General features: G+C 32.1%; 14 protein-coding genes across 14 annotated transcripts; 8 read left to right on the top strand and 6 right to left on the bottom strand. All coding sequences in view use genetic code 6, as the record gives it.

Moving 5' to 3' along the window:
• Positions 1-23: 23 nt before the first annotated feature.
• SS50377_20865 (uncharacterized protein) lies at positions 24-6,266 on the bottom strand (the record flags this gene model as incomplete). The annotated part of the gene is made up of 1 exon (XM_067904802.1): positions 24-6,266. One exon carries the CDS (start codon positions 6,264-6,266, stop codon positions 24-26), a length of 6,243 nt encoding a protein of 2,080 aa, XP_067768284.1.
• A 574-nt stretch (positions 6,267-6,840) lies between these two features.
• Positions 6,841-7,254, top strand: SS50377_20864 (uncharacterized protein; the record flags this gene model as incomplete). The annotated part of the gene is made up of 1 exon (XM_067904801.1): positions 6,841-7,254. The coding sequence occupies one exon, from the start codon at positions 6,841-6,843 to the stop codon at positions 7,252-7,254; it is 414 nt and encodes a 137-aa protein (XP_067768283.1).
• A 495-nt stretch (positions 7,255-7,749) lies between these two features.
• On the bottom strand, positions 7,750-9,351 carry SS50377_20863 (MATE efflux family protein; the record flags this gene model as incomplete). The annotated part of the gene is made up of 1 exon (XM_067904800.1): positions 7,750-9,351. One exon carries the CDS (start codon positions 9,349-9,351, stop codon positions 7,750-7,752), a length of 1,602 nt encoding a protein of 533 aa, XP_067768282.1.
• Positions 9,352-10,408: 1,057 nt separating this feature from the next.
• SS50377_20862 (uncharacterized protein) lies at positions 10,409-11,626 on the top strand (the record flags this gene model as incomplete). The annotated part of the gene is made up of 1 exon (XM_067904799.1): positions 10,409-11,626. The coding sequence occupies one exon, from the start codon at positions 10,409-10,411 to the stop codon at positions 11,624-11,626; it is 1,218 nt and encodes a 405-aa protein (XP_067768281.1).
• On the bottom strand, positions 11,596-13,848 carry SS50377_20861 (Type II inositol-1,4,5-trisphosphate 5-phosphatase; the record flags this gene model as incomplete). The annotated part of the gene is made up of 1 exon (XM_067904798.1): positions 11,596-13,848. One exon carries the CDS (start codon positions 13,846-13,848, stop codon positions 11,596-11,598), a length of 2,253 nt encoding a protein of 750 aa, XP_067768280.1.
• Positions 13,849-14,346: 498 nt separating this feature from the next.
• On the top strand, positions 14,347-15,492 carry SS50377_20860 (uncharacterized protein; the record flags this gene model as incomplete). The annotated part of the gene is made up of 1 exon (XM_067904797.1): positions 14,347-15,492. One exon carries the CDS (start codon positions 14,347-14,349, stop codon positions 15,490-15,492), a length of 1,146 nt encoding a protein of 381 aa, XP_067768279.1.
• An 80-nt stretch (positions 15,493-15,572) lies between these two features.
• Positions 15,573-17,294, top strand: SS50377_20859 (uncharacterized protein; the record flags this gene model as incomplete). The annotated part of the gene is made up of 1 exon (XM_067904796.1): positions 15,573-17,294. The coding sequence occupies one exon, from the start codon at positions 15,573-15,575 to the stop codon at positions 17,292-17,294; it is 1,722 nt and encodes a 573-aa protein (XP_067768278.1).
• Positions 17,295-17,384: 90 nt separating this feature from the next.
• On the top strand, positions 17,385-18,530 carry SS50377_20858 (uncharacterized protein; the record flags this gene model as incomplete). The annotated part of the gene is made up of 1 exon (XM_067904795.1): positions 17,385-18,530. The coding sequence occupies one exon, from the start codon at positions 17,385-17,387 to the stop codon at positions 18,528-18,530; it is 1,146 nt and encodes a 381-aa protein (XP_067768277.1).
• A 46-nt stretch (positions 18,531-18,576) lies between these two features.
• SS50377_20857 (uncharacterized protein) lies at positions 18,577-19,728 on the bottom strand (the record flags this gene model as incomplete). The annotated part of the gene is made up of 1 exon (XM_067904794.1): positions 18,577-19,728. One exon carries the CDS (start codon positions 19,726-19,728, stop codon positions 18,577-18,579), a length of 1,152 nt encoding a protein of 383 aa, XP_067768276.1.
• A 54-nt stretch (positions 19,729-19,782) lies between these two features.
• On the top strand, positions 19,783-20,373 carry SS50377_20856 (uncharacterized protein; the record flags this gene model as incomplete). Its single annotated transcript, XM_067904793.1, has 1 exon — positions 19,783-20,373. The coding sequence occupies one exon, from the start codon at positions 19,783-19,785 to the stop codon at positions 20,371-20,373; it is 591 nt and encodes a 196-aa protein (XP_067768275.1).
• Positions 20,374-20,876: 503 nt separating this feature from the next.
• On the bottom strand, positions 20,877-22,022 carry SS50377_20855 (uncharacterized protein; the record flags this gene model as incomplete). Its single annotated transcript, XM_067904792.1, has 1 exon — positions 20,877-22,022. The coding sequence occupies one exon, from the start codon at positions 22,020-22,022 to the stop codon at positions 20,877-20,879; it is 1,146 nt and encodes a 381-aa protein (XP_067768274.1).
• An 82-nt stretch (positions 22,023-22,104) lies between these two features.
• Positions 22,105-23,421, bottom strand: SS50377_20854 (uncharacterized protein; the record flags this gene model as incomplete). The annotated part of the gene is made up of 1 exon (XM_067904791.1): positions 22,105-23,421. The coding sequence occupies one exon, from the start codon at positions 23,419-23,421 to the stop codon at positions 22,105-22,107; it is 1,317 nt and encodes a 438-aa protein (XP_067768273.1).
• Positions 23,422-24,494: 1,073 nt separating this feature from the next.
• Positions 24,495-25,091, top strand: SS50377_20853 (Myb-like DNA-binding domain-containing protein; the record flags this gene model as incomplete). The annotated part of the gene is made up of 1 exon (XM_067904790.1): positions 24,495-25,091. The coding sequence occupies one exon, from the start codon at positions 24,495-24,497 to the stop codon at positions 25,089-25,091; it is 597 nt and encodes a 198-aa protein (XP_067768272.1).
• Positions 25,092-25,174: 83 nt separating this feature from the next.
• On the top strand, positions 25,175-25,615 carry SS50377_20852 (uncharacterized protein; the record flags this gene model as incomplete). Its single annotated transcript, XM_067904789.1, has 1 exon — positions 25,175-25,615. One exon carries the CDS (start codon positions 25,175-25,177, stop codon positions 25,613-25,615), a length of 441 nt encoding a protein of 146 aa, XP_067768271.1.
• Positions 25,616-25,619: the final 4 nt, after the last annotated feature.

Raw genomic sequence — 25,619 nt, 5'->3', positions numbered from 1 at the left:
CGTATTTTGTAAAAATAAAATGATCAGTCATTCATATCTTCGTCTAGCCTCTCAAAACTCTCAAAATTTCCAGATTCAGTGTTGATATTCTCAATATCTTTTTCTTAGTCATAATTTTGATTGTGAATTACATCTGCATCATTGTACTGTTCCGCCATCTCTGGGATGTCATAATTATCATATATAATATCTTCCTGACAATCCGCCTCTTGCCCATTACCAAATTCTATAACTTCTGGCTGGATTGTGTCAGTTTTGACAAGATCTCCCTAGCTAAATTTCAGCTAATTTTGGATATCCATGCCCATTTAACTAATGCTTCTAGGTGGCCTCTAGTCAATAATTATTGTCTCTTATTTCTCTCCAATCCAAATACTGATAGGAACGCTAATTAATTCTTCTTCAGTCTTTAAAACAAGCGCATCAAGCGTTTCCCCATCTTCAATGTCTAATTTGATTCTGAACTCAATACAGCATTCGACACCTAAACCAGCAGGCAAACCACCACTTTTCATAGGTATTAGCACATTAAAAATACTTGTATCCATGATGACATTCCTATCCCATCTAACATGCAGGCTTTCTCTGCCAGTATTTCTGCAGAAAACAGTGTAAAAAACAGTGAAATAAGACTTATTTTTATTTTTAGTCCTAAATTCTTCAATTTCATCCGTGCTAAATTCTAACCGTATACTATTCGGCTAAACCAGCAGCGTTCTACACTCCATTTTGGGCTTTAAACTGGAATTTTTAGTTTTCCTGAGCGTGCCGCCCTCACGCTCAATCACCTCTTAATTGAAGCCCGCGAGAGCGTAGTTCTCCTAAATCGACGCCGAAACAATAGCCTCCTTGTCCAGCTGCCGAATAGTCCTTGTAATAGGTTTAATTTCATGCAAAGGAAGCGTTTTCTGCGGAATCTGCGCCAATTTGCGCGGCAAAGTCGTTTTTTCGTAATTAGCCAAAATCTTCTTGACGAGATTTCCGCTCACATTCGCACTCGCGACGTAGCGCTTCTAAAAGTGGTAATTTTCGTTCAAATTCTGCTCGCAAACCGCCTCATTCGCTTCAATTTTTGCCCAATAAGCCGAATTTTCAGCGTCTTGAGAATCGAACAGACAGCCCTCAGGCGTCGCCCAGTAGTTCGTTTAGGCCGAAAATCGACCAGAAAAGTCGATTTTTAGCGCGTTTTCGACCTTTCGTGCAGAGCGCAAAACTTGACTCGGACAGGGCAAATTACGTTATATCAGTTCCGAATTCTCGCTCTGCGCGAAGCTCAGCTGACGCCCGGCGACGTCTTTGAACTCCTTCAAACTGCTCAAATTCGTCTCCACGAAGGGCCGTTTGAGCCGAATTTGCAGGAATTCGGGCACTTTGAACTTGGCCAGAGAGGCCAAAAGCGAGCTCAGGGACGTATCAATGTCAGCGAGGAAGAGCTGCTCGATTTTGAGCGAATTTTGTGTGAAAATCGTAGTGAGCGTCTGCTTTTTCTCGTCCGCAAGAACCAGAGAACTCAGGATTTGGCTCTCAGAATTCGAAAATTGGAGGAAAATCGCGATTTCTTGAGTAGAAAAATTAGGAGTGAAAAGTAGATTTTGAATTCGATTGTTCAGAATTTCCTCAATTTTTGGAGATTTTGAGTTTTCTGCAAAGAAAATTAGCGATTTGGCTGGTTTCTCGTTCTCGCGCAAAATCGCAGATCTGTCCGGTTGGAATTCACAGGGGTCGCGTGGGCGCGTTTAGAAGGGCGAAATGGGCTCAGAAACGCGTAATTCGAGGCCCGGGCCGTACATTTTGGGGCTCCTCAAAGTGTACGAATACGCATCTTTGAGAGTAGGCTAATTGAGGGTTTCAGGTGTTTTTTCTGCTGCCGAAATTGCAAAAATTGGCTCGTTTTCGTTGTTGCAGGAAATTTCAAACGAATCTGCGTAGTAGAACGTCGCCGAGTGCTTTTTGAGCCTTAGCATATCACACTGCTCTTCGTGAGTTAAAATTACGTTGAAAATGTCGTTTTCGGAGTGGAAAATCGAAATGTTGAACGGGAGAATTAGCAGAGTGGAAGCTGCATTTTAGCCTTTTAAGGCGGATTTGATCTATTTTGCGTAAAATCCGGGATTTTGGGCCTGAATCTGGGCCTCGGTGGTGTGAATCGACTGAATTACGTTGTAGAAGTAATCCTGAGAGCTGTAAGGCTCTTTGGGCGATTTAAGCAAATTTTTGAATGCCATCTGGTCCAAATGCACCGAAAACCGCGCAAATCGCAGGATTCCGGTCCTGTTAATGTAATAATTGAACGTTCTGGACCCTTGGTGCAGCTGCGGGAAATAGTGATATGAGTCCAGGCTGAACAGCTCCCCATTTGCCATTTCGTCGTCCAAAATTCGCTGCACGGCCGATTTCGCGAAATAGTTCTTCTCCTCCTCTACAAATTGCGTTCCAGAATTGCTCAAAATCGTCGATTTTGGCGCAACTTCACAAAATTGAAGCGAAATTTCGTTGAGGTTTTGGTGCAATAACTCGAAGTTCAAAGTTTCGAATTTTGGTGTCGCCACAGAAACGCTGCATACGACGTTTTCGGCGTTGATTTCGTAGGAAACCATTATATCAGAATAATTTGTGTGCTGCTCCTGCGGAACGTGCAATTTGACCTCTAAAAGCATGTTCTGCTCGTTATTTTTGAGAGTATAGTCAAGCTCGCCTAGCTAGTCAAAGCGCACGTTTTTGTAAAATTTGGTTATTTAGAGGCAGTTTTTGTCGATATCAGCTTTAATTTGCAGGTCTTTCTGGCTCATAAGAAATTCGGAATTGTCGTAATAAATTCTGATATTAGAGGCCGCAATCGTTGCTGAGGCTCTCGACTTCGTTGCTCTTTTGTAGTGCACTTTGCTGTCGACAAAAGCGTTTAGTTTCTCTTTACGCGACTCTTGGACCTTTACTGCAGCCTCTGCTAGCTCCTAGACGCGTTTTTTGCGTTTTTTGTGCTCCTACAGCTGCTGTGCCTCATTATCCTTAATTTGCTTCAATTATTTGGGGTTCATATCAGCTGTATCTGGCAATTCAGGAAAAACTAAAGCATCAGGATTCGTCTCAGATAAACCTGAGATAATGTCCGTTATATCATATTCTGGTGTTTATATTTCAGGGACAGAAATCGTTATATCATCAAAATTTGAAAATTCGTAAGGTGTAATTCTGATTTAAACGACTTCTGCGTTGGGGTTGAAAATAGTGTGCTTAATTCCACCTTTTGAGACCTCATTATCGATGAAACTGACCCCTAAACCGCTTATATCACTAATTCGATAATTTTACGTTTTGGCCGGCAGGAAATCGAAATGCGGTGCTATACTGGGAACGGAAATATCGAAATCTGGCAGCTAATTCAGCGCCAAAACGACCTTTCCTGTGACCAATTTTGTGTCCAAACCAGCGAAATTGAGACCCTCAAACTGTTTTTCGACGTATTTGTTGAAGTAGTAAATGTTCTTATCCCGTTGGTCTTCAGGAACTATCTCGGGAAGCTGCAGCTCCACTGGTTGCTCTTTCTTCTTCTTGTCGTTCGATTTTGCTCTGCTGTTGCTCTTCGCAGACGCCGTGCTCGCAAATGAGGCCCTTAAGTCTTCTAGTTCGGCCTCTGAGATCTGCTCGTGATAGTTCCGCTTCAATTAGATATTTCCGTAAATCGAATCGATTGTTTCTTATATATTACTATTATATAAATTAAACACCATAAAATTTCCGCTGTAAGCAGAAATGTCGATTTTGTCATTTTAGCTTGGGAAGATAGGCTGGCTGTTTTCAGTCAAAATGTCGCTCTATAGACTTAGTCTTGGTAGGAAAAATCTGTGCAAGATTTTAACAGGAACTGGAAGCAGGTCGTTGCTCAAAATCGTGCTCTGAACGATGCTGTTGTTTACCCAAATTGTGAATTACGGAACTGTTTGAAACAGACGCGGAACGCTGTTTTAGAACAGTGAAAATAGTTCATTGCCGTTTTAGAGCATTTGAATTTTTTGGAATTCTTCGTTTCTAATTTTGAACAATTTCGTGTCTTCGTCGCAATTCTAGTCATATGCGAGCAGGTCACTGATAAGCGAAAAAAGCTCATTTCTGGTCGATAAAGATTCATATTTATTGCAGAAATTCGCAAAATATTTGCTTTGGAAATCAAATGGCTGGTTAACGTTGATGTCTTCCTCTATATACTCGTCATAGTTACCTGCAATGGCAAGCTCTTGAACCGATAGTTCCAAATTTTCAGGTTCAATTTCTTAATTTTCGGTTCTTTTTTGCTCAAATTCCTCACGTTTTTAACGTTAAATTTGGCATTTAAGCAATGATTTAAATTGAGATATTTTTTCTGTATGGTAATCAAGTAAGCGCAAATCATGTTTCTGAGCTTTTTCCAAAAAAGTTTACTCGAAAGTTGTAGCTGCAATTTCAGTTTTGTTGTTTATTTCAATTATTTAAAGGCCTTAATCTGAAATTTATGTATTAATTTCGGTGAAAGTTGTTTTAGTTGGTGGAGTAATACCAAAAAGAGACTTTACAAAGAGCTCTGGGATTTAAACTGGTGAGTTGTTGTAGTCAGTTGTGAGATTAAAAATCGCCATATCTTTTTATGTAATTCCAAAAAGATTTAATTCGTCTAAAGGTATTTATGGGGGTGGTGGAGCGTTCTTATCTGGCTTTGCTTATTTTTCTATAATTTTTTTAGCAGACGCAGAACGTGATTTTGGTTAAGGTGCTTAAACTTCAGAATTAGTTTTTGGGGCTTCTAATTACATAATTAATGCTTCCATAATCGATGAAATATTATTTTATTCATTGAAAGAAATTTAATCCAACTAACTGTTATATACTGATAAATCCTATTCTGGTACTTCTGTTAATAAGTTGCTTTACTCCAAAAGACAGGTTTTAAAAGTATTATCTAATATTCTTGTTAAATAACTAGTTCTACTTTCAAATAAATTGACACATTTACACATCCAAACCATGTTTTCCATTCCTTTTGCAGGTTTTGGTGGTTTTTTGTCGATATTCTCAATAATTCTACAATCAGTGACTTTTGTTTTATCAGCTTAGAAATAATTCATATAACGCAATGCAGGTGTTTCACCGACATCTCCAACAGTTATTACTTTATTGGTCTTTAACCACTGTACATATAAATCTCCAGATTGGCCTAACTTATCAATTACGTTAACCACTTCACTGAACTTATTTTAATCCAAAATATTATCGTCAAATTTAGTTTTACATAGAGTAAGAAATTACTTCTCTTCTTTTGCTCCTATACTACTTACTTAAGGTAAACCTTCAGCATTTTAAAAGAACTTTACGAACTTACCAAAATTTCTTATTTGGAATGTGGGACCTGTTTATATCAATAAATCATCAGACTTTTATTTCTAAAAGCTTTGTTCAACAATGAACTTGAACGCCTTGTTGAAAAGAATCGTGCCATCTGCACCAAAAAATCCCTCTTCTTTACGCTTTTTCACAGGTTGTTTCTTTTTCTTTTTAGGATCTTCGATTTCATCAACTTTTTCAGGTATACGGATAAAAGGTTTGGTATCAACGAGTTTACGCTCTTAGTAAGGATTAAAAATATATGTAAAAAGCTCAATTTCGTTGAATAAACTAGGTTTGGGTAAACTATACATCTACATACCAATTTTAGTCATTAAATCAACAAAATTTTAATCCTTATTATATTCAGAAATCTAAGCATCATCAAATAACTAAACATAACCACTGATAGATAATTTTAGCTCAACACATGAATCAAAAAAGATTTCCTATACTGTTTTAGGGGATGTATAAATAGGTAACTCTGGAATTTCATTGATAACTTCGTTATTCTCATGATAAGTAGTCATAAGTTAATTACAATTTACCTCCCACTCCTTTAATAATGTCTAGAAATTTGATTAATTTTCACTGTAAATCTGATCAATTTCACGCTTAGCAGCTTCACATACACCAAAATTATGAATGAGAATTGTTGTTTTTTAAATTTAGTAGTCTAAAGTCTTTTTAGGCTGTTTAAAAGGTACTGTTGCAACTGTATCTGCAAAATTTCTAATTTCTTACAATTTTTCTTACAAAGTTGTAGTATTTTGGTTGAACTTTATTTCATCATGTGTATAATTTGGTGATAAAATAAAAAGCTTGGGAATTTCCATACGAGAAACTGATGTAAGGAAGGGCTTAACTAGTGTATGTTCATTTTCAGTATCAATAAAAATTATATTTACCTGCATGTAATTTTTGCGGAACGAAATGGAATATTATTATCAATTATATAATAATAAAAATAATATAAATTGTCAAAAAGTATTATTTTAATTTGTCGTACTATAACCTGTTACCACTCATATATAGTTTAAGACATGATAAATTTTTAGAATATATATTAAAATATCGACTAATATGATGAAATTTTGTTTATTTTATTATCTAATCATTATGTAAACGTTACGAAATAATCTACTGCCTAATAGACTTAAGGTATAATCACGATAATAAAGTAACTAAATGTTTTCAATTTATGCTTATTTATAAATCTAATTCTACAATATAGTTAGTTGCCGTGAAAATAGAGAAATTATAAAAATGAAATGAGGAACTATGAATAAGAAAATATTTTTAATAAAAAATATAGCATATATTTTTAAAGATTAATATTGTTAAGAAATAACACTATCATATAAGCACATATATAACTAACATTATTTAACTATTTGATATAAGTGACTTACTTAATTATCAGATTTGAATTAATATTTACTATAACAAAGGTATTGAATAATAATATACTCATATAGCAAATAAAAAATGACTCTATCGAAAAAGATGCTCGAGTCAATAATAAAGTATAACAACACCGCCCCTATACAAAACAAATAATAACCGAAATATCCAAATTTTCCTACTCGAGCAACTAATTAAAGTTCTATTAATAAATCAGGTAATTAATAAACATAGCGACCAATATTTAGATATGCTACTCCAGTACCACCATTAGTTATTCCAGATAAAAAATTATTTTACTCTGTTGTATATACGCCTGGATAAATTGCCGAAGCTGCTATTGGCAATTCTCTAAGAAATGATTAAAAATCTTCTCCAAGACCGCCAGTAAGTGCTACCAGACTTCGGCTATAGGTTGAGGACTTAGAAACTGAGTTTTAAGTATTTGCAAAGAAGAAAAATATTTAAGGATTTATCAATCCTTTTAAATATGAGTGATTAGGAAAATTGTCATTCATCATCAAAATCTTCTAATTTGATATCCTCTAAAATAACTTACTTTATTTGTGGTCTATTTAATCTATATAATGTAAAATTGTCTTATAATTACCTATCTGACACTTAACTTTATTGTGGGTTTTAATGGAATTTTCTCTCTGGTTTTCTGAATGTTTCCTTTACATATTTTTCATACTATAAAGTTTACTGGAAGTTCTTTTTTACTATAGGATCAATTACTTTTCCAACAATATTTAGTTTTAAATTAGTTGTTCTATACTGCTTTAAAATATCATTTTATATTTTTAATGTGTGAATATTATTATAAAATTTTTTCTGATTTTGATCTTACTATACTAAGTTTGGATCAAATTATAGTGGGTTAAAGTTAGACTCAAAAGGGTTGTTTAAAGATCGTTAGATTGATATTGCAGTTTTATTTGTTCTATACATTTTCTAATATATAACAAATATAATATATTAATATATTAATATTCAGTACTAAGAGGTAGAAATTTCAGTTTCATTTAACTCTAATGAATCCACTAAATCAGTTTTAGCAAATGCTAACTTCAATGTCATTGTAATATTGTGCTTCCCAGTAAACTTTTTAAGTGAAATACACATAACAATAACACTAATAATACCTGAAATAACATCATTAATATTAAAGCTCGTCATTGATATGATAAAATTTAGCTCGACAGGTAAAGATTTAGTTGAAAAATATATTGTTATAAACAGAACTGGTAGCAATAAGATTTATGTGATAAAAGCTACGATGAGGCCTAATACTATATAATCTGCAGCTTAACAAAAAGTTGTGACAATGAACTACAGTGGTAAAATAAGACCTGTAATACAGAAAATACGAATTATTGTCGTGCTAAGATCAACATAGAATTCTAATTTAGAAAAAATTACTGCAATGTATGGGGCTATTCCAAGTACTATAAGAGTAATTATCAATATGAAAACACAAGTAATTACACAAATGAGTACAGTCAGTTAATAAAATCTAGCATATCTTTTAGCTCCAATTGCATAGCTTGCTGCAGTTAAATAACTTCCAGTTGTATTGTAACAAAGTCCAACCACTACACCGTAAATTTTACTAAGGCATCCCCAAGCTGCCAAAACCTATTCATATATAGACTTCTTCTCATTGTCAGGAACCTATTCAGCATATCTTAGAGCTATTTTAGTAATAAGCGTTTAGATAGTTCCTAAAACAATAATACCAGATGCAGAGGCAATCAAGTCTATACCACCAACACCGGCAACTTTTTTGAGATACTAGAATGTTCTTATTTTAAATAATAATTTGAAATCAAAGTTAATTTCTCCTTTCTTTTGAAGAAATATAACGCCTACTATTATTGATGGTATAAAAGATAGTATAAAGGCTAAACTAGCACCTGCAATTCCAAGATTCGTTAAGAACAAGAAACAAGGACACAATATACAAATATATAAAATCTATTGACCAGCAGAAAGAATCATATACATTGTCATTTATCCAGTTCCCATGAAAACAGCTAATACACAGAAAAACAACATAACAAAGATAGCACCAGAAATAAATGGAACAATATAACTATAGCAAAGGGACAACACTAATTGCCCTTAAGTTGCGTCAATTAAAAGTAAAAGCAAGCTTTTCAAGCTAGGGAGCAAAATAACTGCCAATAAAATAGCAATAATAAAACTAAGTGCGATTAATTGTACTAAAACTAATTTCGCACCTTCTATATTATTTTGCCCTACTAAATAACTAATAGTGGCACTACCACCTACCGCTATAAACCATCCAAACATTTAAGACAGATACTCAAATGGAGCAGCAACAGCAAGTGCACCTAATGCTGCTTCATTGTTTGGAATAGCCTTGGTGATCATAAAAGGCGTTAAAAACAATGTAACTGATGTAATTAGAAAAGAAAGTAGTTATTTATACGCCAAGTCTAATATAGTTATGAAGGGAGATCTTCCTCCTAATAGTATATTTTATTCGTCATCTGATGTTTATATTTCTTTAGTGATATCTATTATACTTGCTGGAACGGTATCCTCAGATTTTTAACCCTCAAATAGCATTTAAAACGAAAAAGGTTAAATGCAGCTTATCGAGTTATATAAAATAAATATAAACAATAATTTTATTGATAAATATATTTGATAAAATATAATTTATGCTTTAGTGTTATTATATTTTAAAAGTATATTAATTTATTAAAGTTAAATCATAATTATATATGTATAATGCATTGAATTGTTTATTTTTAATATGCATTAAATATTAATAGCTTAATTTAACATAACGTTTTAGTTGTCTTAATTTATATAAATAATTATATTATAATTATATAAATATATTATATTACTATTTCACAATAATTAATAAAAATATAAATATAAAACTACAGTTACTACAAAGCGAATATTAGTAAAGGTAATAACAATCTACAATTATTTCTAGAACCAATAGCAAGATTCAACTTTAGTTAACTATGCCAATATATAATTATTATCATGAAAAGTATTAATCAAGCAAATTATAATATGTCAATATAAGAGTTTGTAGTATTAAAAACAGTTATTATGAAATAACCACTTATTCAATGAGATTAATACTAATTTTATTAAACTTAATCTTTATTGTATTTATGTGAATATTATTTCTAAGCATTTTATACTTTTTTAAGCGGCAAAAAACTTAGTATCGAAACCTTCCTAATTTATTTTATTTAGTTTTCTAGAATAGTAATTACATGAGTATTATCGTTAGATTTAGGATAAGTTACTCTTTATATATAAGCTTACACTAAAGAATATAACTAAGTTTTGAATACATTAAAATAATGACTATTATCTGTTACTAAAAATTATACTATTAGATTAAATAGTTACTAAATTCATAGTAATTGTACTCATATCTCTTTCACATGAAAATCATATTATAGATTATTATTAATATTTAAATATTTGAATTTATCGTAAAATAACTTTACTACTATTCTCAACTAGTTTTAGTAATTACTAAGATAAACAATTAATCATAGTTAAACTTATAAGAAAATTATGTATTTAGTAAAAATCATATAATATAATAATTAGTATTTAATATTAAACGATTCAATTATTTTTACTGATAATGGAACAAGTAAATGATATTTATTAAAAAATTATGACATCACCCGAAAATGAACACATGATAAAGCTAATAAAGTAGCTACACTTTCATTTTGATGAAGATTCGATATGTTTGCTTTCATAAAATGAGTAATACATTTATAAACTAATTTAGCTATCTTATTGCGGAATACCGGATCTCCGTATGGAGGTAATGTTCTTTATTAACAAAATTTCATTTTTAAGCTATCCATCAGCTCAAAAAATACTAGATGAAAATTTCATTGAAATTGTTAAAATCGTCGAATCTAAAGCTAATGTTAAATAGTTTTAGCAGCAAAAACTATATCGATAATACCTTGATTTATATTACACATCTTTTCACAATGTTATACTGCGCTCATAAACATTGATAGTATGTATGCCATAAGTTATTAGGCGGCTAGACGGAGGAGTTTACTGTAACTAAAATCTACTATTACAGACCGTTGTTGCCGCAGTGGGAAGATCATTATTGGCTGAAGAAGTTGTAACACTGCATTTGTTATCAGCTGGTGACGCCTAGGAGGCTATTTTATAAAATATTTATGAAAAGTCACTGACGTGTTCAGTTATGATAACAGCACTTGATATCATAAGTTGTGCAAGGCAAAATATGGTCGCAGGTACAACTCGCGGAGACAGCGTAGTAGCCCTATGCATGCTTATTCTACTACAACTGCAGTTTGATCATGGGCGCCGGTAGGAGCTTTACTCTCCTTCAACATTGTATCAGTTTTTAGAACTTGCAGATAATGTTGATTTTCCATAGTGGGAGGGAGTTATTTTCAGTATTATTAATACAGTTACTGCGGAAAGGCCGGGAGCTGTACATGTTGCAAAACTGGAGTAGTTGACGTTTGCGCTTATTTATGAACATATTTTCAAGCCAAATAATAAAAATAGTTGTGAAATTCTCGGTAATTTAGTAAGATATGAATAGTTGGACGCATCTAAGAAATAGATTTAAATAATTGCATAAGGGTTGATTTAACTCATGTAAAAAAATCGAACATAGCAGTTGAAAATATTCTAGACCTTATAACTGTTCTAATATAGATGTAACCTAATACTACAGAAGAATTTGGCGCATCTGGTATATTTACAGCTCTATTAGCAAGAGATGATTTTTAGCTACATCCAATTATGGGTTATAATGTATTTTAGTGATCAATATCTTAATGTTTTGTAGATAAAGTGAATTACATCATATAGCGATTTATTATTTAATAAACAAGAAAATTTCTCTATCGTACCTGGTATTATATTTTCTATCATAAATAAGCCGAACAATTAAAATCTTGTTTTATATTCCAACGTTTCAAGAAGATATAAACTTGCCTATCTACAAATTTCATCGGAAGTCAGTTTGCTCTCATTTTTAATTTAGTTGAATACTGGGATTAAATTTTAAAGTTAAGGGTATGCATGAAACTTTAATATAGTTATAAATCCATAGAAGAAATCTTTGCAACTAGATGGGTTTAATATGTTGAACTCAGAATGCTAGTCTAAAATTTAAAACTATTGTAATTCGTGACTGATAAAATTTGTTAATATTTCACCATAATACTATGCACACTCAGGATTTAACGTTTTTTCCGAATATTATAAGCCTCTAAAAAGTGATATCTACTAATTTATACTGCTTGTAGATTCAATATTCGAATTTTTTATCTAATGAAAAATTGTCTGGTATTCATGATGTTTAATACAAAGATCATCAACTAGTTTTGACAGAGAATTCCACTTATCCGATTCAGATGCAGGAAAATTTGTTCTAAATTTTGTATTTTTAATAGTATTATAACCAATAAGATTTTTTTAGTTTATTATTTAGTATAAGTTATCAATATAAGACTCATATATATTACTATCTGTAAATAAATTAGAGCTCAATATATTCTGTTCAAACTATGTATCCACTTAAATTTATATATTTCTTTTGTCTAACAATACTTCATGGTGAAAATGTGTAAAGAAAAGGATAAAATTAAGATCAATGCCAGAAAAAAGTGATTTCAAAATCTATAATGATGAAATTTCTTAATTTAGCGTTGATATGTAGTAAAGGTATTAAAAATCATATTTACTTTAAGGTTTTATTTATATCAAAGGATTATCTATTTTTATAAATGGCGAATTTGTTGTAACTTCTAGAACAAGTGGTTAATTTTAATGATGATTTTACACTATTATATTTAATTTAAATGAATTAAGAGAAGTAATTTTAAGATAATCTTTTTAAGCTTCTACTGTGAATTTTGGCATTAGCTCATAGAATTATTTTTTGATATCATCTGCTATTCTTTATCTAGTCTCTGTCATACGTCTTTTGTCATATGAGCGAATAAGAATGGTACCAAGTTAAGTGACTGGCCTGTGATCGGAAATCTAATAGTTAGGAACTGAGTCATAAGAAGTTGCCTAAAATATGATATCATAATTTATAAGTCGTTATAAAACTCTATCTGTAAAGGCTGGCATTCTTACTTTTCCATTACCAATAGTTGGATCTGTAGCATAAATATTAATACTAGGGACATTAGACTCATTAGGAATAAGGCAGTATGTTGGAAGGAAGTCAAATTCTTGTTCAGAAATATCATTTAAATAAAGATTTTCATCATTTTTTAAATTCCATTTCTCTATCTAACTTAGAAGTTAATCTCCTTACTTAAACTAAGTATAAATATCTAAAGATGTGATACCATTTGAGACACTACTTTCAGAAAGCTAAGATTCAACTCTATAGTTAAGATCACCGATTATAAAAATTGAATCTAAGTCAATAAAACTATCTGGCACATTTGGTTTACATTTCAAATTTGAAGCCCAATATTGTGAAGATATACTAGATTTGTTCTACGGTTAATATCCGCTAAGAATTTTATGCAGATCAGCATTTCTTAGCTTGACACCATCTCTATCCCGTGACGCTGATAGATGACATCCCGCAACTAATAATGTTGTGTCAAGGATCTGAATTCGAGCTAAAATTCCACCTTTATTGGCTATTTTCCCCATCAGACCAGTTGCAACTGTCTAAAATGTAACTGTAGACTATATATATTTCTAGATTAAAATCATCATTAACATAGACCCCATCTATTTAACAAATATTTGAAATTTTGGGAATCTTTTATTTAAATTTTTAACATAAAGATCAGCTCTTTTAGACTGATGCGCTAATATTGAGGTCATATCAAGATCAAATTCTTATAGACTCACAAATATTGCCACATTATTTTAATCTATTGAATCAAAGAATGTATCATTAAGATACTTATCACCACAGTTTAACGTAAGGAATTAAATATTAATTGATTTATAAACTGAATACTTTTATTATTAAAGATACATTTATTTAATGATTTAGGACTCCTAATCATATGTGTAAAAATCTTGATAATTGACATTCATTTCTTTTATAATTTAACTATTAACTATTATATAATAATGAGATTTATTTTATTTCACTTTAAAGAGGTTTTTCCCTAACTTATATGAAACATTAAGCAAAGTTATATAAGCTTTACGTAAAACTAGGTAATAAAAAGAGTAACCATAGGTATAGAGAACTTCATATACGCTTTCCTGGATGATATTTTCGCCTCAGTTGCCCCAAAGTATATAAGTAGTTTGGGTGAGTCGGATGTGACGAGTTTTAGGTAGTTATTTTAAGTATGCTTCCAACTACTATTACTCGGTTATCGTAGGGGAAAGCCAACTGCAGCAGAAGGAAAGGTTATTGTATTCCCATAGTTGATACTGGCAGGCTCGAAAAGCATCTCTGCATTGCAGATTCGCGTTGAGGATTTGGCCGAATGACAAGTTTTTATCTATATCTTTTAGATTAGCGTTATTGTACATTGACTATACTAAAATTTAAGGAGTGACCGTTCCACCACTCCTTATCAAATGTCGACTACCAAATAGGAATACACTCCGAAGATGCTGAAGATAACTAACCTTAACATATCGCTCGATAAGTTCAAGGAAAAAATTGCTAACCGTGTAGGCGTTGCCGAATCAGGTAAGGATCTTTACGTTTTTAACTCATCCAAATACCAACAGGAACACGTGATGGAAATGTTCCCAGATGCAAAGATTGAGGTTGTTGATTCCGACAATAGTATTTATCAACAGTCACTCAAGATTCAGTCCCAGCTTAATTGGACCAAGTTTAAAACTCTGAATGCTTCTCATGTGTCTAAAAGTACCAACGAAGTTTTTGTTGTTATTAAGTCCTCCCCATTTGAGTCTAGATCTCCTGAGCTCGCATCTGCTTTTGCCAGGAAAATAGCTTCTATTGCATATAAACAGCAAGATACTCATGATATTAAGTTTATTGTACGCCCATGGCTTAAAGAAGTCTTCGCAGCTCTCAAAGAAGACGATACTTTTGTCGATTCTGCCAAGAAGCCCATCAAAAACTACAATTTCTACCTCAATAGAACCCCTATGACCAAGGCAATGGATAAAGTCATTCAGGTCAAGCTCATCGTTACTGTCGCCATGGTTGAAAAGATTGTCAATGGTATTGCATCTTTTGAACGTTTCCCTAATGCTACTTTTATTGAACCCTCCAGACTTCAGGAGATTACTGATGCCAGAAAGAAGACTGAAAGAAAGAACCGCATATAAAATCGTAACGAGAAAAGGGCCGCCACAAAGCCTTCTTAAGCTATGGATAAGCCCACCGCTAAGACTACTAAGACTACCGAGAGACCTGCCAAGATTACTAAGACTACAGAGAGACCTGCCAAGATTACTAAGACTACAGAGAGACCTGCCAATACTACTGAAAAGCCCACTAGAGGTCCTAAGACTACTGAAAGAGCTGCTGCTGTCAAATTCGACCTCTAAAATATTCCCACAGAATTAGATCTTAACAAGCTATCTGAGTCGATCTCCTCATCTGTAAACTTTTAAGTCAAAATTACTAAGACGACTAAAGGTATTCTCTGCTCTAGCGATGCCAAAAATGAGAAAGCTCTCGTAGAAGTTCTCACTCGTTTAAAGGTCAACGGCGAGCAGATCATCCACAAAAAGATTTCTCAGTGATCTTTTTCTATAATTTAGATACAATAATTATTTTTAAATATAGAATATTATAATTTAATACTATATTCGACATTTATATAATGAACTTTAGACGCTCTTCTTCATCTCATTTCTTTGATTAATAACCACAAATGCTTAGCTCTGCTATCTAGCCAGTCACGGCTTTGCCGAATACTGTTAAAAAATCTATACAATAACATTATCCGTTGTTGTTAGATACTTAAACCGAGGCAGCATTATGTTAGGTAGCATTGAAGAAGATTAGACAGTAGTATAGTCATTTAGAATAAAAAAATAAGGATTTAATTTTTTAAAATAAATAAATAATTTAGTTTTCATAGTAATAAAAAGAAAAAATAACAAAATTATAACATAGACTTTAGGAAAATGCTAAACTAATGCAAGATGAGTTGTAATATTTAATAGAGTAAAAATATAGCTAAGGTAACCAGGTTCGTGACACCCGAGAGAGCCATATATCCTTTTAAGAGAATGGACTTGACGATCTAGCCTAGTAGCTTGCCTCGAGTTAGACGGAGGTCTAGGATCTCAAGGCGTCGGTGGAAGCACTTCGAGGAGACCAGACAACCGAAACTCTGGCACAGGAGGAGTACCTCGTGGCGCTCAAAGGGTAGGTCGCATCCCTGCAGTGTGAAATAGCCATTGCTCAGAAAGAAAAACTTAAAGATTCTGTTGAGATGGATTCGCTTCGGTAGCTGATTCCTGAGCTGGATGCTTTAAGATTCTCCCATGAAGCTCAGAGTTTGGAGCTAGGAATATCTCTAGAAGCATGCGCACTAGTTCAATAAAGCCTAGAAAAGGCCACGGCGTGTTAGAAAGAGCTTGAATAAGAGATTACAAGATTTAAGCTTAGTGCTGAAAGAGACGCATCCGAGGTCTCTGAACTACGGGCCGAAGGCGATAGGCTAACGACCCAAGTAGAGTAGAACAGTATTGAGGTCGCCAATCTTTAGGGGCGGCTGGAGCGGCTGTTAAAGCAAGAGGTTGAGACGTAGACTGAACTTAAAGCAGTCCGTGACCTTCTTGTCACCCGAGAGAGCCATATATCCTTTTAAGAGAATGGACTTGACGATCTAGCCTAGTAGCTTGCCTCGAGTTAGACGGAGGTCTAGGATCTCAAGGCGTCGGTGGAAGCAGTTGAAGAAAAATTATTAACTATGACATCTTTATTAAAATAAGTTAAAACAGTATTTGTGAACTAAAAATATAATCTTAAAACATATGACTATGTTAATTTTACAGATTTTTATAGATAATTTGATCCAGAACCAGATTCAGTATTGTTATAGATATAAGAGTTAGATTAAACCAGAATTGAAATATTAAGGGGATTAAAATTAAGAAAAGCTTTAAGAAAGACAACAGGCCTTTTATTTGATGATAGCATTTTAGAAATGCTTTATATATTAGAGGATTAAGATGTTGTAGGAGCAATTTCATAACAGTTCCAAATAGAATTTTAAAATACTGAATTATTTTATTAGTGTTTTGCAAATTTTTTGAAGACCAAATTCAATGTGGCTATGGAGAAGTTCCTATACGCTTTCCTGGATGATATTTTCGCCTCAGTTGCCCCAAAGTATATAAGTAGTTTGGGTGAGTCGGATGTGACGAGTTTTAGGTAGTTATTTTAAGTATGCTTCCAACTACTATTACTCGGTTATCGTAGGGGAAAGCCAACTGCAGCAGAAGGAAAGGTTATTGTATTCCCATAGTTGATACTGGCAGGCTCGAAAAGCATCTCTGCATTGCAGATTCGCGTTGAGGATTTGGCCGAATGACAAGTTTTTATCTATATCTTTTAGATTAGCGTTATTGTACATTGACTATACTAAAATTTAAGGAGTGACCGTTCCACCACTCCTTATCAAATGTCGACTACCAAATAGGAATACACTCCGAAGATGCTGAAGATAACTAACCTTAACATATCGCTCGATAAGTTCAAGGAAAAAATTGCTAACCGTGTAGGCGTTGCCGAATCAGGTAAGGATCTTTACGTTTTTAACTCATCCAAATACCAACAGGAACACGTGATGGAAATGTTCCCAGATGCAAAGATTGAGGTTGTTGATTCCGACAATAGTATTTATCAACAGTCACTCAAGATTCAGTCCCAGCTTAATTGGACCAAGTTTAAAACTCTGAATGCTTCTCATGTGTCTAAAAGTACCAACGAAGTTTTTGTTGTTATTAAGTCCTCCCCATTTGAGTCTAGATCTCCTGAGCTCGCATCTGCTTTTGCCAGGAAAATAGCTTCTATTGCATATAAACAGCAAGATACTCATGATATTAAGTTTATTGTACGCCCATGGCTTAAAGAAGTCTTCGCAGCTCTCAAAGAAGACGATACTTTTGTCGATTCTGCCAAGAAGCCCATCAAAAACTACAATTTCTACCTCAATAGAACCCCTATGACCAAGGCAATGGATAAAGTCATTCAGGTCAAGCTCATCGTTACTGTCGCCATGGTTGAAAAGATTGTCAATGGTATTGCATCTTTTGAACGTTTCCCTAATGCTACTTTTATTGAACCCTCCAGACTTCAGGAGATTACTGATGCCAGAAAGAAGACTGAAAGAAAGAACCGCATATAAAATCGTAACGAGAAAAGGGCCGCCACAAAGCCTTCTTAAGCTATGGATAAGCCCACCGCTAAGACTACTAAGACTACCGAGAGACCTGCCAAGATTACTAAGACTACAGAGAGACCTGCCAAGATTACTAAGACTACAGAGAGACCTGCCAATACTACTGAAAAGCCCACTAGAGGTCCTAAGACTACTGAAAGAGCTGCTGCTGTCAAATTCGACCTCTAAAATATTCCCACAGAATTAGATCTTAACAAGCTATCTGAGTCGATCTCCTCATCTGTAAACTTTTAAGTCAAAATTACTAAGACGACTAAAGGTATTCTCTGCTCTAGCGATGCCAAAAATGAGAAAGCTCTCGTAGAAGTTCTCACTCGTTTAAAGGTCAACGGCGAGCAGATCATCCACAAAAAGATTTCTCAGTGATGATAATTATTTTCTAATATTAATATAAAGTAATAACAGCCAATCATCAATGGTCACCTTTACAAATTCTTACAAGCTCTTAGAAGTCGTTTAAAAATAAGCCGAGCTTATAAATATCTTTTAACCTTTCTAATAATCCTTCTCCTAAAACCCTTTTATAGCATTCTGATCTATCTACTAGCCCTTTACTTTTCTAAAAATAACTATCAACTTAGCTTTCCAGTTTAGTATTTTTACCTCCTAATATATCATCAATACTTGCTCTATCAGTTAAAAAATCATGTCGTTATTCTTTAAATTCTTAAATACGTTAAACTAAATTTTTTACACTGGAACTGACGGCGGATAGTTCTTATGTTTTAGCATGTAGCTTGATATTAAGCTATTAACTATCTTATTATGCCATATCTTTTTTCAATACTAATTAGTCAAGCTCCTAACTTAGTTCAGCGATTTTCTATTCAAGCTCAGCAACTATTTGTCTATTTTAAGCTTATCTTTCTCTGATTTTTTCAGCTAGTTCATCATATTATTGATGTAATTTAGCTTCTAAGTCTATAGATTGTTATTCCTCATTTTTTAAACGTGTAAATATATTAAATACAAAGTCTTAACACTAATGTTAATGACGAATAGCCTCGTGACGTTTAGCATTAGCTGATAGCGCATCTTCTGGTTTAAATTAAGCTCCAGCTAATGCTAAATAAACACCTTCAACAAAATCTGAATAAACTTTATAAACAGAATTTCTTTCTTATAAAACTGAAAGTAACGCAGTTGCCCCAGCGATATTGTCTGTTAATCGTGATATTTCATTAACTGCAGAAGCTATATCACCGCATCGTTTATCTGTAACTTGTTATGATCTTTTTTCTCGTTCAATGGAACGTGCAACATAGGCTTCCACTTCTTATTATCTTCGTAATAATTCAGCTTTTCTAATGTTCAAGGAAGCTTCTCTAGAGTCTAATTCCTACATTTTAAGGTCATATTCATGTTATGTCCTTTTTAATTAATCAGTAACGGTTTGTAATCTTTCTTTGGCAGTTTCAAATTCAACATTATACGGCCCAGATGGCATTTGAATTTCGTAGTGGGCCAGCCTATTTTATATGTCGTCTACATCTGTATGCGTGATGAAGGCCTTTTTGTCTACTAAATCTGAGTTTTGAAGATTAGGCTACTGATTTTCTGACATTTTGCGGAGCGTTTAACATTATTTTAATTATAATATACTAATATATTATGAAAAATGATTCAATTTTTTAATGACAAAAGAGAGCTCATTTTATAGCAGAAAACGGACTCCTGCGATCTTCCGCCATTTATAAAAACACCGTATTCAAACTAGCAGCATTTTCCGGCCTAGCTACCATACTTTTCACCTCTTCTCAAATCTTCCCCAATCTTCGCCCTTTATACCCCCGATACCCCTCTACAAAACTGTCATATCTGCCTCCTATCTGCACCATCCATTCCACTCTATTGCCGTCATTCAATCTGTCCTGCCTGCTTCCAGCTCGTCTCACTATGCCCGCTGTGTCGCAGGACCCTCCTCGTCAATGCCCCGATATCTATTCGGTACGAGGAGGCAAAGCTTATTAAGTACGCTAGTTCAAACCACCTTATCATGGGAAATTTGGAGGCGAAAATAGAAGTTTTGAAAAAGTAATTTTCTGTGGACGAAATCAAATTTTTTTCGCAGCTGAATTTGATCGGTTCGGAGTTTGAGGTAGACCGACGGGCACTGGAGCTAGTAGTATATCGGGGGTGGACCGGGGATGAGTTTCAGCATCTGAGGGAGGCGGTTCTAGACGCGAAAATTGAGCTGCTGAATGTGTGATAAAATTTAAATTTTTGACAAACTGGAAAGGGAAATAATATTTAATATATATATAATAATAAATGAAACTATTGATATATTATTATGTGGCATCTATTTTCATTAGTTAGGAAAAATAAAATAGATAATAAGAAAAGTAGTAGATAGAGATCAGAAGTTTGGAAGGATTATTTGGTAGATAAAAATATGAAATGACTTAAGTATGGTAGCCGTGAAGTGCACTTGAAATTTTTCGGAAAAATTAAAATTTTTGATCGTAAATATGTAGTCAAAAGTTTAGAAAATTATGAATTTACTACTTATCTTGCTGCTGCTTGCATGAAAAATTTGTCATAAATGTAGAATCTTGTTAGGCCATCTCATATTTCCGTATGAAATCATTTCTTTTTGAGACAAATCACAGTGTCTCTCAGTCATGGCTGATACAATTTAATCAAGACTTGACATATCCATGAGTGATAAATACTACTAAGCGAGAACGCAAATTATTCAATTACTCTATCTCACTGGTAGCTACTTCGTGCCATTCTATCTTTTCCACCCTCACTGTATATCTATTCCGCACCTTGGTACAATCTTAGACGTTCAACTACATCCTTTTCAGTATATTTCAACACTTTGCTCATGTTTTTAACGTTAATTTTTCCAACTGCATAGTTAGCTGAAATATTAGATATATGTTTGAAAACCTCTTCTTCTGATTCTTTTCTACGATAATTACAGTATTTTATTTCTTCTTCACGTAAATTATTTAGTAATTATCTTCTTTCTTCTTCTTTTTCATTCTTTTCGTTGATTTCATTGAGTCTACGAGTTTGTACACCTGCGGCAAGTTTTGATGCCTCTTTTCTTCGATTTTCTCTTTCATCATCACGCCACTTAGCTTCATCCCTAAGATTTCTTTTCTCTATTTTGAGAGCATAGTTGAATTATTATTTTATACTAAATTCTAATTACCGTTTATACTCAGCAAATTCTTATTTTCTATTATGAATTGACTAATCAATTAGATGATTCAATTTTTACTACAATCTAAATATTGTGTACTTTATTTATTGATCTGTTTGATAATGCATGTAATACTACTAAATAATAGGAAGTAGAAAATGCTCAAACATTTCTTTCTTAAATTCTACTAGTTTATCATCAGTAACTTATCTATCAGGAGAATCTGATAAACGGTGTGTTTCTACGCAACTCTTAGCGACATCACATCCTCCTTGTTATCCCATCTATTTTCTCAAAAAGTTTCCATGCGCTGAGTTTAGATCATGCTTACGTTTGAGTATCTCACATATTTCTGGTGACATAACTGGAAAAGCAGGCATAGAGTTTTTACGCTAAAGTGAATAAACAATTTCGGCAACCGAAATAACTGTAAACAGATCTCCACGTTTATATTCCTCATCAGAAAGATGTGATAATAATTTATCTTCTCTCCTAGTATATTTTGGTAAGTTCATTTCTGCAGTTAATCGATCATTTAAAAAATCGCATATCCTTTTTATTGAACTATCGAAATAATTCTCAGCAATTGATGTAATAAGCTCAGGTGTAACGTGATATAAGGCAACTATTTAACCACGTAATTTTAAGAAGTGTAATTAGGCGTTAATACAGGATACAACTCTTTATGAAAAGTTTTACATTTTATAAAAATATTAAAAAAAGTTGAAGCGGTAAATATAAATGAATTAATATATTTAATTTTAGATATTATAGAAATAAAAATCAACTAGACTGATCACTATCATCGTTACTGTTCACTTTACTGTATAAAAATACAGGTAAAATAGTCAAAAGCAGCAAGAAGGTAATAATATAAATTAATGTACTAAAGGTAATAGCAATAATGAAATCTTCAACTATTATTTCGTTGCTACTAGTACAAAATGGAGATTACTAAATAAGATGATTTTTCATTTATTCAGTTTCACATAGAACAAGAGCACATAACCCTAAAGTATCTAATTTAACTTTTTTGATATTATTTTCAGTTTATACGTCCAATTGCCTAAATAATAGATTTCTACCGTAATGGCATATCATATAATGATATGAAACGTTAGATATGAAATAAATGTTATTCCGCTAATATAATTTTTAATGTGCATTAAAAATTGTAAATTAGATATTTTTTTTAACTCCAAATATTTATAATGATACGATTAAATCAGTATTAATTTAGGTTTTATCTTTGATTTCTTGGATAACTTAAGATCTTGTCTTACTATAGCTAAACAACACTTGAATATAGTCTTAAACATAAAAACCATTAAAATTTGACTAATCTAGGATATAATTTAAAGTTGATTTCTAATTTGCTTATTCTATAAAATATGTACCAATATAATGTGGTATTTATTCGGTACCGTCTAATAATATTATCCATACACTTATATCATTATATTTTAGTGCTTCTTATCCTGTATTACTTTACATATGCGTTGACGCTATATTTTCATAATTTTCTTCAAATAAATCTTAATTACCCCTAAGTGTTACTTATATTTTAATAAGTTAAAAGGAACCTATATTCAAAATGTCACCATTTTTAATATTTCCTTTGACTAACAAAGAGAGCTACGTTTACTTATTTTATTAATAGTAATGTGAATTAGCTAAATTTATTGCTTTATAATCCGTAAATCCAAATCCATAGCCTTCTATATATTATTATTGTTAATATGATAATGGTTACTTTTTGATTAGTGTGGCTTATTAAATGACAAACTTTTTGTCATAAAATGTCCGATTATTACTAGTTGTCATAAATAACATTGTAGCTAATATTCCCACGGATTAACCTATATTACCTCGTCCATTAATTCCCTTTGTTGTCATTCCTATTGGAACAGATATTTAACACGTCGACGATGATGTCTGCATTTCACCATTCGGTGAAATAGGGCAAGCTTATAATGAACTAATATATAGTGAATTGATTTAATCTGACGAGGTCGTAATAAATATAGTATCCGGTAATTAAATAATAGATTCTGTAAAGTTAAAATATTTTTCATTTAACACACTAGTATTAATTTTCATTAAATTTTAATATCCTAAATAACTTTATTAAACTTATTCTATACTTTAAAAATATAATTATGTATATTTCTTTTAGTAAAAATAGTCGTTCATAAACAACTTAAGACTTTCATCATGATTATCATCTAACTAATTATCTACATTAATAAGAGGCATTATAATATAATCTAATTTGTAAATCTCAAGATCTTTTAACTTTTAAAAATATTCAATTTAAGTTATCTTCTCATCAATAATAATTGGTACTACTTACTTATATTCATATGAAAATTATTGAATAAAGGCCATAAAAACATCAAAATAATCTTTAGATGAAGTAACAATGCCAATTGAAATATTTGAATTCTAATTGTATCTTTATTCCATATAAGGTCCGGCAATATTATCTCTAAATAAACTAGGTTATGAATTAAACCATACTTTGTCTATTTAAGGATATGATTTAGTGAACAAAAGACCTTATGCTGGAGAAATGAATCCAAACTGTGTTTGCAAAAGAATAAACATTTAATTGTAAATTATTATAATGACATAATATTAGATATATACTTAAAAATATTATATATATTTTTTGCAATATTTATATATTAAGAAGGTTTATCTACAGGAGAGTCTATGGGTTCATTTTACTGATTCCATAATTTTACTTTATAATACGTTTTTTAAAAATTATTGCTTAAATACATTATATAGTTTAATATTTGAATAAAAGATAAATTCTACGTATTTTCAATATATATTGATGAAAGAATTAAACTGTGTTTGCGCTATTATATTACATTTTTTTAATATTATTTGTGTATACAATTAATAACCCATTATGAATAAAAACTATTAGAATTTTTACTACTTATAGAGTATAATAAAATTGGATCATCTATACCATGCATTATTTTTATCGTACGCACTTACGTAATATATTATAAAAATAATAATCATTATGCTTATTTTTCTATCTTGAGAGTTTTAATAACTATACTTCAAATCTACTAACGAAAGTAGGGTGTATTACCAATATTGTAGTTATATTATGAAAATTTTGTTCTTAAGATTTATCCTACACAGATTTACAAATGAACTTTGATTCCCCATCTTGCCTTTTTTCCTTAAACGATCTCTCAATGGATTTTGAGTATGATTTCAACTCACCTATCCTGGAATTTAACAATGCTGAATTCTAGCAGAATCCTTATCTTGAGCACTATCAAATAGCAGAAAATGAAGTTTAAGTTGTAAAGACTGCTGATGATTCTTCAAGCTACGAAGAGTCCAACAAGCCACGGCGTACACAACGTAGAGTTTAGCTAGAATGGTCTGAGGATGAAGACAAGATGTTGGAGCAATTAGTTATGTCAAATAATAGATAAAATTGGCCTCAAATTGCAAGATCTATACATAAGATGCTTCCAGGAACACCGATTCGGAGCCCTTCATAGTGTAACTAAAGATGGTCAAGGGTTGTGAATCCAGTAATTAAAAAAGGCAAATGGAGTGAAAATGAGGATAAAATGTTGGTGAGTGCAATTGCAAACTCACCTCCAAGAAAATGGAAAGTTATTGCTGATAAAATACCAGGAAGAACAGATATATAAGTTAGATATAGATTAAAAGCGATTGGGGAGTGTTTAGTACGTAAAAAGTTAATAAATAAAGAGCAACTTCCAGAGTGAAAAGTTTTAGAGAAAAAATGTAAAGTTTACATTTTTAGAATTTTACTTATCAGATATTATACTTACTTAATAAAATTCAAAAAATGAAAAATCATCATACGATTTATTAAAATTTATTTATTGCTTAAGATTAATTGAAATTACGATTTTTAACACCTATACAAGCTACAAAAGCACTAGAATGTATATAAATTATAAGAACAGAAAGTGATATAAAATAAATATTATAGATTGCAGAATTACCATCAAAATTGATAATGCGAGACTTTTTGCGACTTTGTTATATCGTAGAAAATTCAGAATAGCATGATTTGTTTAAAATTATTTTCTTAGCAAATGATCATAATTACCGCTAACGAGTTAGTCCAGAAACTTTCAGAAAACTAAAAAATATAAACTGTAAATGTGATAGTGACTCTGTAACAGATATTTGTACTGAGATAGCAGATTTAGAAAATTAAAAGTATATAAGTTATGAACTTTTTATGTGTGTTTGTGAAGATGTTTTTAATATTGAAAAATGATTAA

The sequence above is a fragment of the Spironucleus salmonicida genome, chromosome 1, assembly GCF_000497125.1.
Source record: "Spironucleus salmonicida strain ATCC 50377 chromosome 1, whole genome shotgun sequence".
Lineage (NCBI taxonomy): Eukaryota > Fornicata > Diplomonadida > Hexamitidae > Spironucleus > Spironucleus salmonicida.
Note: the sequence above shows the minus strand (reverse complement) of the source record. Positions and strands in the feature narration are given on the sequence as shown.